This window comes from Mustela erminea, chromosome 7, assembly GCF_009829155.1.
Source record: "Mustela erminea isolate mMusErm1 chromosome 7, mMusErm1.Pri, whole genome shotgun sequence".
Classification (NCBI taxonomy): domain Eukaryota; kingdom Metazoa; phylum Chordata; class Mammalia; order Carnivora; family Mustelidae; genus Mustela; species Mustela erminea.
The window spans coordinates 105,006,055-105,020,451 of NC_045620.1; the positions used below are offsets into that span (position 1 = coordinate 105,006,055).

General features: G+C 42.0%; 1 protein-coding gene across 1 annotated transcript in view; it reads right to left on the bottom strand.

The window, feature by feature from the left end:
* Nucleotides 1–14,397, bottom strand: part of MERTK (MER proto-oncogene, tyrosine kinase) — a 113,554-nt gene that overhangs the window by 43,221 nt on the left and 55,936 nt on the right. Inside the window, exons 5-7 of the mRNA XM_032352766.1 lie at nt 9,516–9,602; nt 5,867–5,982; nt 258–441 (exon numbers count right to left, since the gene is read on the bottom strand). Coding sequence (XP_032208657.1) covers nt 258–441; nt 5,867–5,982; nt 9,516–9,602 — 387 coding nt within the window. The remainder of the gene's footprint in view (nt 1–257; nt 442–5,866; nt 5,983–9,515; nt 9,603–14,397) is intronic.

Here is a 14,397-nt window from a genome sequence, read left to right on the forward strand (position 1 = left end):
TAAAATAATATATGCCATAAAGTGTGTTGTGATTATCTTCCTATGTAAAAGAACATATTATCTGTTCATAGTAAGTGTAAGTTTTGTCACTAAAAAGAAGGAAGTATCTTCTTCAGTGGCTACCGCAGTAAAATAAAATGGTCCAGAAACAAAGACCAAACAAAGCAAAGTTGAAACTCTAATTCAAGGCCACCGGGAAGGACTTGTTTAATCACATGCTATTAGGGGCAATATTTATTCTGAACTCCAGGAATTACCTCCTTCGGTCGTGCTGGCCAGAATCCAAGGGCTCACTGCAGACCAGCCAATTTCATTCATGCAGGATACACCAATGCTGTAATTGGCCAGAGCTCGCAGCTGCTCGATTTGATACAGATGTGGTGAAGCCGAGGTGTTAAAAATCATGACTGAGCCATTAGTCAGCGGATCAACTTCCTTGACCTAAGTGAGGAGTAAAAATGTGGACAGGCATTAGTAAGGTGGTGGGAATGCAAGACCTGGAGCACTGCTGCATTCAGTGCACGTGGCCCTTCCTCTCCACTGAGGGGAAGTACCTGCTTCCTTTCGGGCTACACACTAATTTCCCCACCAGCGTTACTGTGTGTTAGTCATGCTACTGGAGCACCCACCGAGGACACGTGTAACACGCCAAAAACAAGCATTCTCACTGTGACAGGTAACAGAGCAAATGGCGACCTTTATAATATTATAATGATGGTAATATATAAGAGGAAATAAGACGAAATAGCCCTTCTTCTTCCAGCTGTTTCAGAGAACACACTCCAAAGACAACTGACATCCTGTGTGGGACCAAAACCTAAAATATTTACTATCTGGTCCTTTACAGAGAACATTTCCCAAATCCTACTTTAGGGGCTGGGATACAAGATTTCTGTTTTTATTTTGTATTTTTTTTTAAGATTTTATTTATTTATTTGACAGACAGAGATATCACAAGTAGCCAGAGAGGCAGGCAGAGAGAGAGAGGGAAGCAGGCTCCCTGCTGAGCAGGGAGCCCAATGCGGGGCTTGATCCCAGGACCCTGGGATCATGACCTGAGCCAAAGGCAGAGGCTGTAACCCACTGAGCCACCCAGGCGCCCCATGTATTTCTTTTCATTATGCAACCTGATGAACTCTGCTCTTGCCTTGAGGTAAATTCTAGCATGTCCTCTTTTTTTTTTTTAACCCCTACTTCAACCCCAATATAAATTCAAGTCCAAAAGCATATGCAGAGAATGTGCATTTTCTGACATTATTTGGTGCATAGATACAGGGAAAGGTCATTTGCACCTCACCCAACAAACCTTTCTCCAAATCTCATTAAAGATTTAGCCCTTTCCGCTGAGTTCTTTCCCTTCATCTTTCTCTCTGTAAGCTCTACCAGTCTCCCCGCATCCGTCTCCAGATGTCTTCTGTGCAAAAAATCTAGGCCAAGCTTCTACATTTTTCCTTAAGCATATTTCCTTTCTAGAAATGGGAATAAGAGAGAATGCTTTTTTCCCCTCTACATGTTTTTCAAAATCTCTTCAATATATAAGTACTTATAAAATCAGAAAAGAGAAAGTGATACTGAATAAAACACAAGTAACCAAAACTAACCGGGGGGGAAAAAAATCCTAAACCCTGTACATATTCCTAATAATAATGGGCTTGCAGTCATGGGGCATGGATACACAAAGCTGTTATTTCAGGATATATGTGTTGAAATTTTGGCCAAGGGGCCATAAATAACATTTCGGAATTCTAAATCCCCTAGCGGATATCGCAAGGGTGGCGTGGGGGCCAAGTCTCACCTCTGACTCAGACCCGCAGACTCCACTGGGTGACAAAAGTACCATTTGGCCTGAGGAACCACCAGAGGAGAAACAAAGAGTTACGTGCTTATCTTGGTGGTGGCCGCTGGCAGAACTTACTTTTTGTTTCTTCACTTTACAGAGTATGCACCTACTTCCTGGTGACCAACCCCTGCAACTAAGGTGGAGGAAACCTTTGGCTCTCCACCCCTGCCCCATTTCCGGAGCAATGCGTGGAGCATTTCCAGGCACAGCGACGCTCTTCGAGAACGCACTGCTGGAAGAAGACGGGCTTTTTATAACACTCCTTCTCAGTGGGTCCTAGGGGAAAAGAGGGCACAAAATAGCAAGAAGTACGTGGGAGAGTTAAAAATAGAAATGGTGTATGCGGCCCAAAAATGGGTGAAGAAAGGAACTAACATCAGGACCAAAGGAAGTGAGAGGGTGTGTCTGCTAGTGCGTGGATCTGAATCTTGTCCAAAACATTCATTTGTTACCAAGTCAGAGTTTAAAATTGTAAGGGACTGGGGACATGCTACAAAACTATGCTTGGTTCCTTCAGAAGTGGGAATACATTGTTAACCTGCAGAATAAAGAAGTCTCACTTCTACAGCCACTCCTGACTAACCCTGCTAGGACCGGTCAGAGAAAACAGGATAGCCAATTATATTTGAATTTCAGATAAACAACAAATAATTATATATACAGGTATGTCACAATATTGCTCCTAGAATTTAACTTGTAAAATAACTGTATTCTTATGGGTGAAGGGAGATTGGTGGGAAAAAGACAGAATAACCATGTCTGGCACCACAGGATCCAAGGTGGGCAAGGAGGGCCTGTAATGACCGGACTGGATGATCATCCAGGGACTGGATGACTGTCGCTCATGCCGTGGCTGCCCAAAGCTGAGGCAAAAAGAGAGAGAGAAAACAGATGTGTGTGATCATCTTCTACCTTCAGGGGTGACCTGATGTTTTCAGACCTTCCTACCACCGTACTCTACCTCCTGTCCACTCTGAGACCTACTCACTCAAGGTGGTGGCAGAAGTCGCCTACAAAGTCTCCCCAAAGGCAACCATACTCATGTAAGCAGGAGCCTCGTGTCCTCTTGGACTCTTCATACAGCTCAGCAGCAGTTTTAAAAAGGGCTGGTCCATGCCTTGGTTATACATGTACAACTACAGATCTCTAGATCTCTAGATATGTAGATATAGTTATATCTATAGAGGGAAACTGGCCCTGGATGTTCCTAATAACAGAGCCCTGGAATACAAGAAGCGAAAACTGATGAGATTGAAGGGAGAAAGGCAACTCAAAAACAACAGTTGAGACCCTAATTCCGTTTCAATAACAGATAAAACCACTCGGCAGAGGATCAACAAGGAAATAGAAGAAGGAAACAAGACTATAAACTAACTATATCTACAAGACGTATAAAACATTCTACCCAAACACAGCCAAATATACCTTCCCCTACACACGGAACATTCTCCAGGGCAGAACAAATGCTAGGTCATAAAACAAACTGTAGTTAATGTAAAAGACTGAAAATCAGATTAAGTATAGCCTCTAAATGTGATGGAATAACATTAGAAATAAGCAAAAGACGACGACTTGAGAAATTCACAAGTATGTGAAAATTTAACACAGTTCTGAATAACCGATAGAAAAAGAAAGAAAGAAAGAAATCACAAGGAAAATAACCAAAAACTTGAGATGAATGGGAAAAAAAGGCCCAAATACCCAAACCTACGTGATGCAGCTAACACAGTGCTTAGAAGGAAATGTATGGTATAAATGCTTATATATATGTATATATATTTTTTTAAGTTTTTTTTATTATTTGGCAGAGAAAGACGCAGAGAGAGACACAGCGAGAGAGGAAACACAAGCAGGGGGAGAGGGAGAAGCAGGCTTCCCCCTGGGATCATGACCTGAGCCGAAGGCAGATGCTTAACAACTGAGCCACCCAGGTGCCCCTATAAATGCTTATATTAAAGAAGAAGAAATTTCAAATAAATTACCTAGCCTTCTACCTTAAGAAACTTAAAAAAAAAAAAAAAAAAAAAGAGAGCAAATTAACCCAATGCACATAGAAGAAAAGAAGGGAAAAGTTGTATTAAAATCAGGAATGAAAGGGGACATTACTACTAACCTCAAAGAAATAAAAAAGCTTATAATGGAATATTATAAGCAATTGTATACCAACAAATTAGATAACCCAGAGGAAATGGACACACTCCTAGAAACACATAAACTATCAAAACTGACTCAGGAAGAAATAGAAAATCTAAGTAGATGCATACCAAGTAAAAAGACTGAGTTAGTATTCCAAAAACCTCCACAAAGAAAACCTCAGGACCAGACAGCTTCACTGGTGATTTCAACCAAATATTTAAGGAATTCACATCAATCTTCCACAAACTCTTCCAAGAAACAGAAGTCGAGGGAACACCTCCCAACTGATTCTGTAAGACGAGTATCACCCTGACACCAAAACCAGAAAAAGCTAACACAAGAAAACTATAGAACAATAGCTTTTATAAATATAGCCACAATTAGACAATGGTGATGGCTGCACACCTCTGGGAACATAGCGAAGAACATTATACACTTTATTTTTTAAAGCGTATTTAAATAATCTCTACACCCAACATGGGGCTCAAACTCACGACCCCAAAATCAAGATTGCATGCTCTCCCGACTGAGCCGAACAGGGACCTCAACATTATACCCTTTAAATGGGTGAATATTATGGTCTGTGAAAGAGATCTCAGAAAAAGCTGCCCAGAAAAAACAGATATCCCTGGTGAGGACTTTGTAGACATAATAATCCCTAACACTTACCAGCCCTTAGGAGGTTTACACATAAAGTGGGGCAAGAATTAAGCAAAGCTAGAGCTGGTGAGGTGAGGGTGGAGGCTATTTCGGGGATAATAGAATGTTTTCACTTTCCAGAGAAGGAACAGCTGTTAGACAAGAGTGGGAGGCAGTAAAAACAGAGAAACTAATTCTGTTTGGTATTAAAAACATCTGGTTGTCAACGTATAAAATTCTTTAAAAGTCACTGCTTCAAGTTGAGCTTGCATGAATGGCAGGTGTCAGGTTAACATGTTTTCAGCTAGTAAGGCCAGACATTTATGAAACTAAGAACAATTTCTGACCCTACTGTGTGACAACATGCAGGGCAGAAGGCACTGATGTTCTCAGTGGACAATCCACACATGTTTGACTACCTGCTCCCAGAAATAATGTCTCTTCTAAGACATGGAAGAAGGGATGGTTTTGAGCACTGTTTTTGACATCAGAACTTTCTGGCTTTGAATCCTGGCTTTGCCACTCATAGGTTCTGTGAGCATTCGGAGCCTGCAGTGCTGGTGTGGGTTTTAAGTAAGATAACGTCTGCAAAGTCCCTGGTCATCGTGAGCACTCGGTAAATGGTAGTGTTACTGCTACCCTTTCCATTTTGATGAAATTAACACTCAAAGCAGGGCCTACATCATGGCATGGTACCATTTTAGGATGGCTGGCCTGTATTTCTTACAGCATTCTTTCACACCAGTTTTGGGTAGTGGTTAAAAAAAGGGAAAAGACTTTGCAAGGTCTGTAATGCCCAGGTTGTTCTAGGAGCCAGGGGCCAAGGTATTACACCTGACAGCAAAAATGACCCATCTCATGCTTGCCTGTCCTTCACAGTCACTGGCCCAGGAGGAGACAGGATGAGGAGTTCTTGGCTTCCCGGAACTCCTGATCACAAGCCGGTATTTATTTAGGGATGTGTTTTTATACCTTAAAAATTAATTCTCCCTGGTCTCATGTCGTTCTGCCCTGGAAACCTGTTTCCCTTCTGGTTGGGTCCTGAACCATGAGGAGAAAGGAAACAGCATCCTGGGGCAGAACACCACAGAATGGGGCGTGTGTGGCAGGCACTGAGCAGGGAAGGGGTCAAGAGACTTCTGAACAGAGGTGTTGGAGGCCTGGGCACTAAGAAAGGCCAAGGAGGAAGAAAAGTCAAGTAGACCCTCAGAGCACCAAACAGCCCGTTCTTTCTTCATCCTGCTGGTTTACCTGAATGCTGCAATTCCTGAATGGGGAGTATCCATCAAAACCTGGGACCCAGGAGATGAGCATGCTGTGTGCAGTGCTGTTGTAGACAATGACTTCAGTTGGTGGGGAGGGAATTGCTACACAGAAATAAAGACACACATACAAACACAGTTATAAACCACAGGTGGCCACAGCTACCAAACAAACAAAATATCATGCTTGTTTCCATTTCTTAAAATTAAGAAAATTTGACCCAAGTTTGAAAAAGAAACTGCATTAGGCCTGAGACTAAGCTATTAGCTTATAGACAGGTCTTCTGGTGATGAAAACACTGCTGCCTAGGCCAGAGGAGTGGAGCATAGACCTGCTTTCCGGCTGCCTGATGAAGTGAGACCTTAGCTGGAAAAGGATGAAGAGATGTCTATTTCCTTCACTGAGCTCGTGGTCACTGCCCTCCTGCATGCGGGCACGTTGCTGGGTGCTGGAGCTCTACATCTATCCCCCCCACTCCCCCAATCAGAGCCATAGCCCTATTCTTGTGCAGCTTTTGCTTGAGGAGTGGAGACTCACACTACCTGACGATGAGAGCCCTATGCCGGGACTAGAAGGGAGCATGAGTGTGGGTGTGTGGCAGAGCGGGGAGCAGCTATCCAGGCCAAGGAAACAGGTGAGAAATCAGTTCAAGCAAAAGATCCAACTGTAACTGCTGGGACTGGAGGCATAAAGTGTGCAATGACTTGGCCATGTGTGGGACGTGGCCATGTGTGGGACATGGTTACGTATCTTTTTTTTTTTTTAAAGATTTTATTTATTTATTTGACAGATAGGGACCACAAGCAGGCAGAGAGGCAGGCAGAGAGAGAGGAGGAAGCAGGCTCCCTGCCGAGCAGAGGGCCCGATGCGGGTCCCAAGACCCTGGGATCATGACCTGAGCTGAAAGCAGAGGCTTTAACCCACGGAGCCACCCAGGTGCCTCCATGGTATTCGAATCTAAGAAGGATCTGGAGTTTGGGGATCTTATTTGGGGCTAATTTTACATCTGAATTAAGAGTCATAATCACATTTATAAGCAAAAATGTTGTTTTCACACGCTTACAATGGGTCAGCCCGTTACGGACTTCGCTTTGTTTCGTCATCACTAAAACCCTGTCAGAGAGGCAGGCGGTCTCACGATCCTCATTTATGGATGAGGATACTGAGAATCAGAGAAGGTAAAAACATGCTGAAGATCACAGAGCTTGTAAGCAGCAGAACGGGGACTTGAACCCAAGTCTGTCTGAGCCTGGATCACGTGTCCCTCAGTAGGACACTGGAGGCTGGTGGCAGGCGGCAGCAAGCACATTAGTGTGAGCACCAGCAGGGACAGGGGAGTCTGGTTACTGCCAGGCTGGCTGTGTGGCCCGGGTCACGGTTAAATGACCTTTCTAAACTCCGTTCCTTCTTCTGTTAGTGGGGATGGTAACAGCCCTGCTCCACGGGGCTGCGGGGAAGATTAAGAAGGTTAACACATGGAGGAGGGTTGGGGGAGGTGTGCCGGAGGGGAAGCAATGACAGCGGGAACAGAAGATCAGGGGAAGGAGAGCTGAGACCATGAGAAGTACGCCAGGTACCATATTCAGGAGTTTCTGTTTACTTGCAGACACATAGCTTGGTGAGTGGCAAAGAATCAGCATTCTGTTTGACTCACTTCCCTAAATAGATTACTTGTAGAATTGTCCTAAAATGTATGGCTCTCCAGATCATAATTTGGCTGCATATATTATAGTTAGGAACAGATTAGAAGAAGGGAGTCTTGGTGGCATTGACATCAATGTTTAAATAATGAAAAGCAGACAGAAGTTTTCAAAAGAGAACTGATAAAAAGAAAAAAAGAAAAAAAGCTAAGTTCTGTGTGAAGCATAAAATTTTAAAAAGTGTCTCTCATTTTATAAATGTTTCAATTTTAAGGTGTTTACACTTCATGAAAATAGTCTTTATAAATTTACGCCTACCCATGAATTCCTGAAATTCCCAACATTGCTTTTGAAAACTGTAATAATGAGACTCATAATGAGGAAGGAAGTTATACAGTTCCTCCAGGAGTAAGTTTCAGTTTGCTCTTTTTTTTTCTTCCAATGAACTTTTAGAGAATGTCCCCTCATCGCCTTCATCTAGTTGATGTGCCAAAAAGACACATCAGCATCTTTTGATTTTTTTAAATTTTATTTATTTACTTTTAAAAAGTTGGCTCCATGCCCAGTGTGCAGCCCAATGTGGGGCCTGAATTCGCAACCCTGGGATCAAGACCTGAGCTGAGATCCAGTTAGGTGTTAACCAACTTGAGCTACCCAGGTGCCACCATAGCATCTTTTTAAAGTATAACTTCTTCTGTAATATTGAGTCCCCAGCTGTATATTACCTAACTTTTTAAAAAAAGATTTTATTTATTTATTTGACAGAGAGAGATCTCAAGTAGACAGAGAGGCAGGCAGAGAGAGAGGAGGAAGCAGGCTCCCCACCAAGCAGAGAGCCCAATGTGGGGCTTGATCCCAGGACCCTGAGATCATGACCTGAGCCGAAGGCAGAGGCTTGACCCACTGAGCCACCCAGGCACCCCAATATATTACCTAATTTTTAACTCATTATTAAACACATTCTGCTTTTCCCTTGTGTTATTCCCTCAAGATTAAAACCAAAAGAAATATGGAACCAGTATTTGCTTTTCAATATTTAAAATAAGAACAAATAGGCTCTGCTGGCCAAGCATCTGCCTTTGGCTCAGGTCATGATCTTGGGGTCCTGGGATCAAGGTGGGCTCTCTGTTCAGTGGGGAGTTTGCTTCTCCCACTCCTTCTGCCTTCCTCTTCCCCCACTCATGCTCTCTCACTCTCTCAAATAAATAAATAAATAAATATTTTAAAAACCACAAATACTAAAACATAAAATTCGCTTGAGTTTCTATGACAGAAAGTAAGAAAGATGATTTGAAAAGGGTTAAAATGACAGTATTTCGTTTCAAGTTTTGGGTTTAAATAACTCTGATCCCCGAGAGGCAGGAGGAAGAGGCAGACAGTTGGATTGGAATGTCTCCACTAGCATGGGGACCTTCTAAGACAGGTCTCCCATTATGTTATGGCCCAGCTCAGAGGCAACAAGGACATTTGGAGGAAGAGACATAGGAGCTCTGGGCTCTCCCCTCCTTTTTCTCCTCTTAGGGCAGCAGCTAGGGGAGACTTGTGTCAGCCCCAGCTGCCCAGAGCCCATTCCTTCGATCAATGCCCTAAGCTGCCCCCACCCGTGGGGGCTCTTCAAGGGGTAACAGGGACTAATTCAAGGTGGGAGAGGGCAAGGTGAAAACAGGAGCAAAGAAGATGGAGGGTAGACATCTCAGCCTATTTCCTTAGACTAAGCAGAACTAAATGAGCTAATATTTATCAAAGACTTAGGCACCAGGCACTGTTTTGGTTGCTTTTAACTTGCATTATCTCATGTAAGCCTCAAAAATATGTAGAAATATGTAATCATCCCTCTTTTATACTGAAGCCAGAGAGGTTAAGTGACTTGTCCAAGGTCACAAAGAAAGTCCCTGGGGAAGACAGGGTTCAAACTCAGATATCTGGCTGCAGAACTCCTGCTGCGTCCCCTGACCAGCTCCCAGAACATGTTCAAGGGACTTCGCCACAGTGCTTACCTTTGATGTTGATCTGCACACCCTTGGACACGGTCAGCCCTTTGTCGTTGTGAGCCTCACAACTGAAGACGGCTGTCTCCGTCAGACCTGGAATGGAAGGGGAGTCATGAGACCAGGCTCACAGAGAACAGGCTGCAGCTCACCAGATTCCGAGGGTTGTTTTAGCATTCTTTTACTTTTTGGTTCATGACTTCAGGCCATAAATGCAAAGTTAATTTTAAAACTATGCTGGTGGCTGAAACACAAACCAGGGATTGGACCCTAGCTACCAGGAGCAAGTCAACCATGGGCCTAAAGGCAGCTGTTCTTCATTTAAGTGTTTTATTTTTCCCGGGTGGTGAGACGTTAGATAACAAAAGCAGTAATTTTAGACTTAAATTTCGGCTAATCAGTGGCCCCAATGTCAAGAAGAGCGCTGCCTGAAGGTCATCTGGACGATCGTGTGCTGCTTAGCCACAAGTACATACGACATCACACACTAATGACATTTCAGAAGACCAGACATAGCAGGATGAAAGTCACAGTGCTTAATTTCAGGTGGTCCGTCGTAATGAATCCATTTTTAAAAGTGAATATTGGGGTGCCTGGATGGCTCAGTCAGTGAAGTGTCTGCCTTCGGCGTGGGTCATGATCTCTGGTCCTGGAATCAAGCCCTGCTTCGGGCTCCCAGCTCAGCAGGAAGCCTGCTTCTTCCTCTCCCTCTACCCCTTCCCCCTTCTCCTGTCCTCTCTCTCTCAAATAAATAAATAAAATACATTTTAAAAATTCTGAAAAAAAGTAACAATTCATAAAGAATTATTACATAAACACAAGACATTATTATTACCTGAAGAGAAGACACTAGTGCTGAATGAAGAAAAATTCTATCATTTCAGAGGTTTGAAAACATCTTAGAAATTAAAAAAAAAAAAAACCTAGTAGATTTATTAATTTTAAATAGAAAGGAGAGATAATTCAGATATTGGTTTCTAATACTATTTGCCAATAAAAGGAACCAGAACTCATTGGAGAAATGGCTGATTTCTCAGATTGGAGCAGGAAACAGATAAGATGAGCCTAGAACAAATTTAACACAAACGTCATGTGGTGTGCACACACACACACACACACGCGTGCATACAAGCACACACACACAGAGTGATGGGGGAATGACAGAGACATGAAACCAACGGAAAGAACTCCTCCTAGTATCCAAAGCTGGAACAGTTTGAGCAAGAAAATTAATGAAGTAGCCTCGGATTGTAAACCAAAGTATAAAATAAATATTCACAAGTGGCTTCTCAGTATTTATACTGAGATAAATAAATGATTAAACAATGGGAAGGAACAAACAAGTTTCCTATGAAGAAGAATTCCAAATAATTTATGTGGATTCTCTGCCCTCAAGGGGGAGGATCATAATTCCCAACCCCTTAGGCATAGGCTGCACAAAGTGACTTCCTTCCAAAGAGGACAGTATGAAAAGGAAATAAAAGCAAAACTTTATTTTTTTTTAAACTTTAGCGTGGAGAAAATGATAAACGCTACCTTGGCCACAGGACCAAGGTCAACACCACTAAGTCACATTGACAGAATGTGTCCTTGATATGATGTAATGAAAATGGCACTTCCCCTCTGCAATCTTCCTTCCAAAAACACACAACCCAAGTCTCATCAGGAGGGAAGTATCAGAGAGTTCAAACGGTGACGTGTTCTATAAGAAATCTGACCAGTATTCCTCAAAACTGTCAAGACAATTAAAAACAAGGAAAGTTTGGGCGCCTGGGTGGCTCAGTGGGTTAAGCCACTGCCTTCGGCTCAGGTCATGATCTCAGGGTCCTGGGATCGGGTCCCGCATCGGGCTCTCTGCTTGGCAGAGAGCCTGCTTCCCTCTCTCTCTCTCTGCCTGCCTCTCCATCTACTTGTGATTTCTCTCTGTCAAATAAATAAATAAAATCTTTAAAAAAAAAAAAACAAAAAAAAAAAAACAAGGAAAGTTTGAGAAACTGTCACAACCAAGAGGAGCTGAAGGAGACAAGACCACTAAATCCTGGATGAAATCATTGAACCATACAAGGGTATTAGGTAAAAACTAAGGAAATCTGAATATAGACTTGAGTTAATAATAATGTTCATTGGTTCACTGATTATAGCAAATACATCACACTAATGTAAGATGTTACTAATGGGAGAACGTGTAAGTGGGGTATATGGGAAAATCTGTATTATCTCCATGATTCCTAAAATCTAAGACTATTCTAAAATTAAAAATTCTGTTTTGTTTTTGTTTTTTTTAAAAGCACAGCCATATGTACCATCTAGTAGATTCTGGAAACTTCTCTGTCTCTGGCGCACAAAGGTGTCTTTGGCACAGAATTCACATCATGAACTAGAGAAAGAAAAACTTCTTGAAATTAGACCTCCATTCACTTCCTGCCTGAAAACCTTACTCTGTTTTCTTCTATCCACTATACAGGAAATTCTCCAACTGATAATTTTAAAATTCAAAGCTTGTCACTAACAGTAATTAAAAATTTGAAAAATCAGGGAGGAACAAGCTGCCAAGGGAAGGCCAGCCCAAGGCTGGTCCAAGTGGCCAGAGAACCGCATGGGAGAAGTTCTAAGAAATGCAAACATGATCCCTATTTTATGTTGGCTCTTCTCTTGAAGGTTAGAAGTGCACAGAAAAACCAGCGCTGTTGGGGCTCTGTTCTTTTCCATCCAGATGGAAGTTAGTCCAGGCGCCTGAATTCTGCTGACTAGACAGGGTCTCTCAAAAAAAAACAAAGCTGTGTGTCTCTGTCCTACAATTCTATGGTGACTTTTCACTTCTCTGAAATAATGTTCTGTCAGAATAGGATAGATACTTCAGGTATTTTCATTTTCTGAGGTGAGGAGTATTTCCCTCAGAATGGAGGAAAATCCTAACTAAATGGCTTCGATTTTGACAATTCCAAGAGCTAGGAAACTGAAATTTCAGATAGGAGCCATCACTTCACATTTTTGGTCCCTCCCTTTTGAGTGATGGATGAAACTGCTAACAGTTTGTGCGATGGCTTTTAAAAAAAATAGATTTGTTTCACTGAAGAGGAATACTTCTCTCAAATCCAGTATCCACATCTATAAAAGGACACCCTTGAATACCCTGCCTCAGGGGTCTTGTATGTTCTGCTTGTATTCCTCCCAAATAACTTTGAAAAATATATGTGGTCTCTCATAAAATTTTGAGGTTTGTACCTTAAATTTTTTATGATTTAAAGGGCTGCAAAGAATGTAATTTCAGGTTCTCTGACATTTTAAGTAAAACTCCTTTAAAGGCACTTCTATAGTGTACCCATGACTGGGATGGGAGACCCAGCATTATCCAATGAAACAATTTTCTCTCAGCTACCAGAAGTGTTCCATCATGATTTTCTACTTTCCCTGCAGAATTTTATCCAGATGGCATAATTATGTGGGTTTGGAAGTCATGATTCATCACCCTACAACACTTCTTGGCAACGAAAATACACATACATGCTGAAATTGGAAAAAAGATTTCTTCTAGATCAATTATCTTCACAACTATTATTAGGGCACAATCCAACAAGACAATATATATAATTCTTTTTTTTCTTTTTTTAAGTAGGCTCCATGCCCAGCATGGAGCTCAGTGTGGGGCTTGAACACATGGCCCTGAGATTAAGACCTAAGCCAAGATCAAGAGGTAGATGCTTAATTGACTGAGCCACTCAGATGCTCTGACAATGCATATAATTCTTAAACATACACAGTAAAATTTTACTAGGAGGGCAAGTCCTTGGCTGAACAAAATTTGGAATCTTTTAGGTAGTGATCTGGAAATTTCTTAACCTTGAACCAATACACTATAGAAGCCACTCTCAAACTGTGGTCTAGAGACTCCTAAAGAAAGGATCTCAGAGGCCCTCTTAGGAGCCCTAATTGACACTTAGGAGCCCTAATGACACTATTTTTGTCATAATAATAAAAATAATAACACTAACAATAATGATAAGAAAGTCCTTTTCACTTTCATGTTCTCAGGAACATGTGATGCAATGTTTCAGAATGTTCCAGAGGCTGTATGTTGTGTGATGATGCTAATAGTAGTTCTATCAGGTAACTGAGTACGTGCTTATGTATTTTTATGCTCTAAAAGTTTTGTTTTAGTTTCTAATTCAGTACTTATCAACAGATAGAACTCACATAAACAAATCTCTTTGGTCCACAATAATTTCTAAGTCTGTAAAGGGATCTTGAGACCAAAGCATTTGAGAACTGGTGCCCTGTAGTGACTCCAGATAAGTCAGGGCAAGGTCCTTCTTCTTTTGCAAGGTGGAGAGATTTGGATTCCTGGCACTTTGTCAGGCATTAACTTTACAAGGAAGACGGATACATTCCAGATGAGGATCAAGACCTCATCCCTCAAAGCCACTGCCTGGCATCCATGCTGGGGACCATTATTTCACAGTCCAACCTGTGACACTTTGGTTTTCATGCTGAAGAATCACCTTTAGCCTTCCAAGTCATAAGCTTTCAAATAAGACGCCCATTACACCAGTCTCCACGAATGTGCAAAATCTGGCTTATATTTAGAAAAACTGGCTTTGGCTCAATCAGAAAATACAGAGAGTTGTTATGCAACCTATATTTTTTATATAGTCAAGCCAGACACAGTTATTTGACTTCAATGACTCTTGTCAAAACTCTTGGGAAACACTTGAGTACAAGATACAGATCACATTCCAGGCCCTCCAGGAGCCCAAAAAAAAAAAAAAACCAAAAAAAAACCCAAGAGGACGGATTCATTTTGTGAGATCCGCTGACCAGCTATAGATCCCTAAGTAAGACAACTTGGGGCCCACTGTTCTTCAGAGCTGCAAGTTTGTCAATGCTGAAAGTG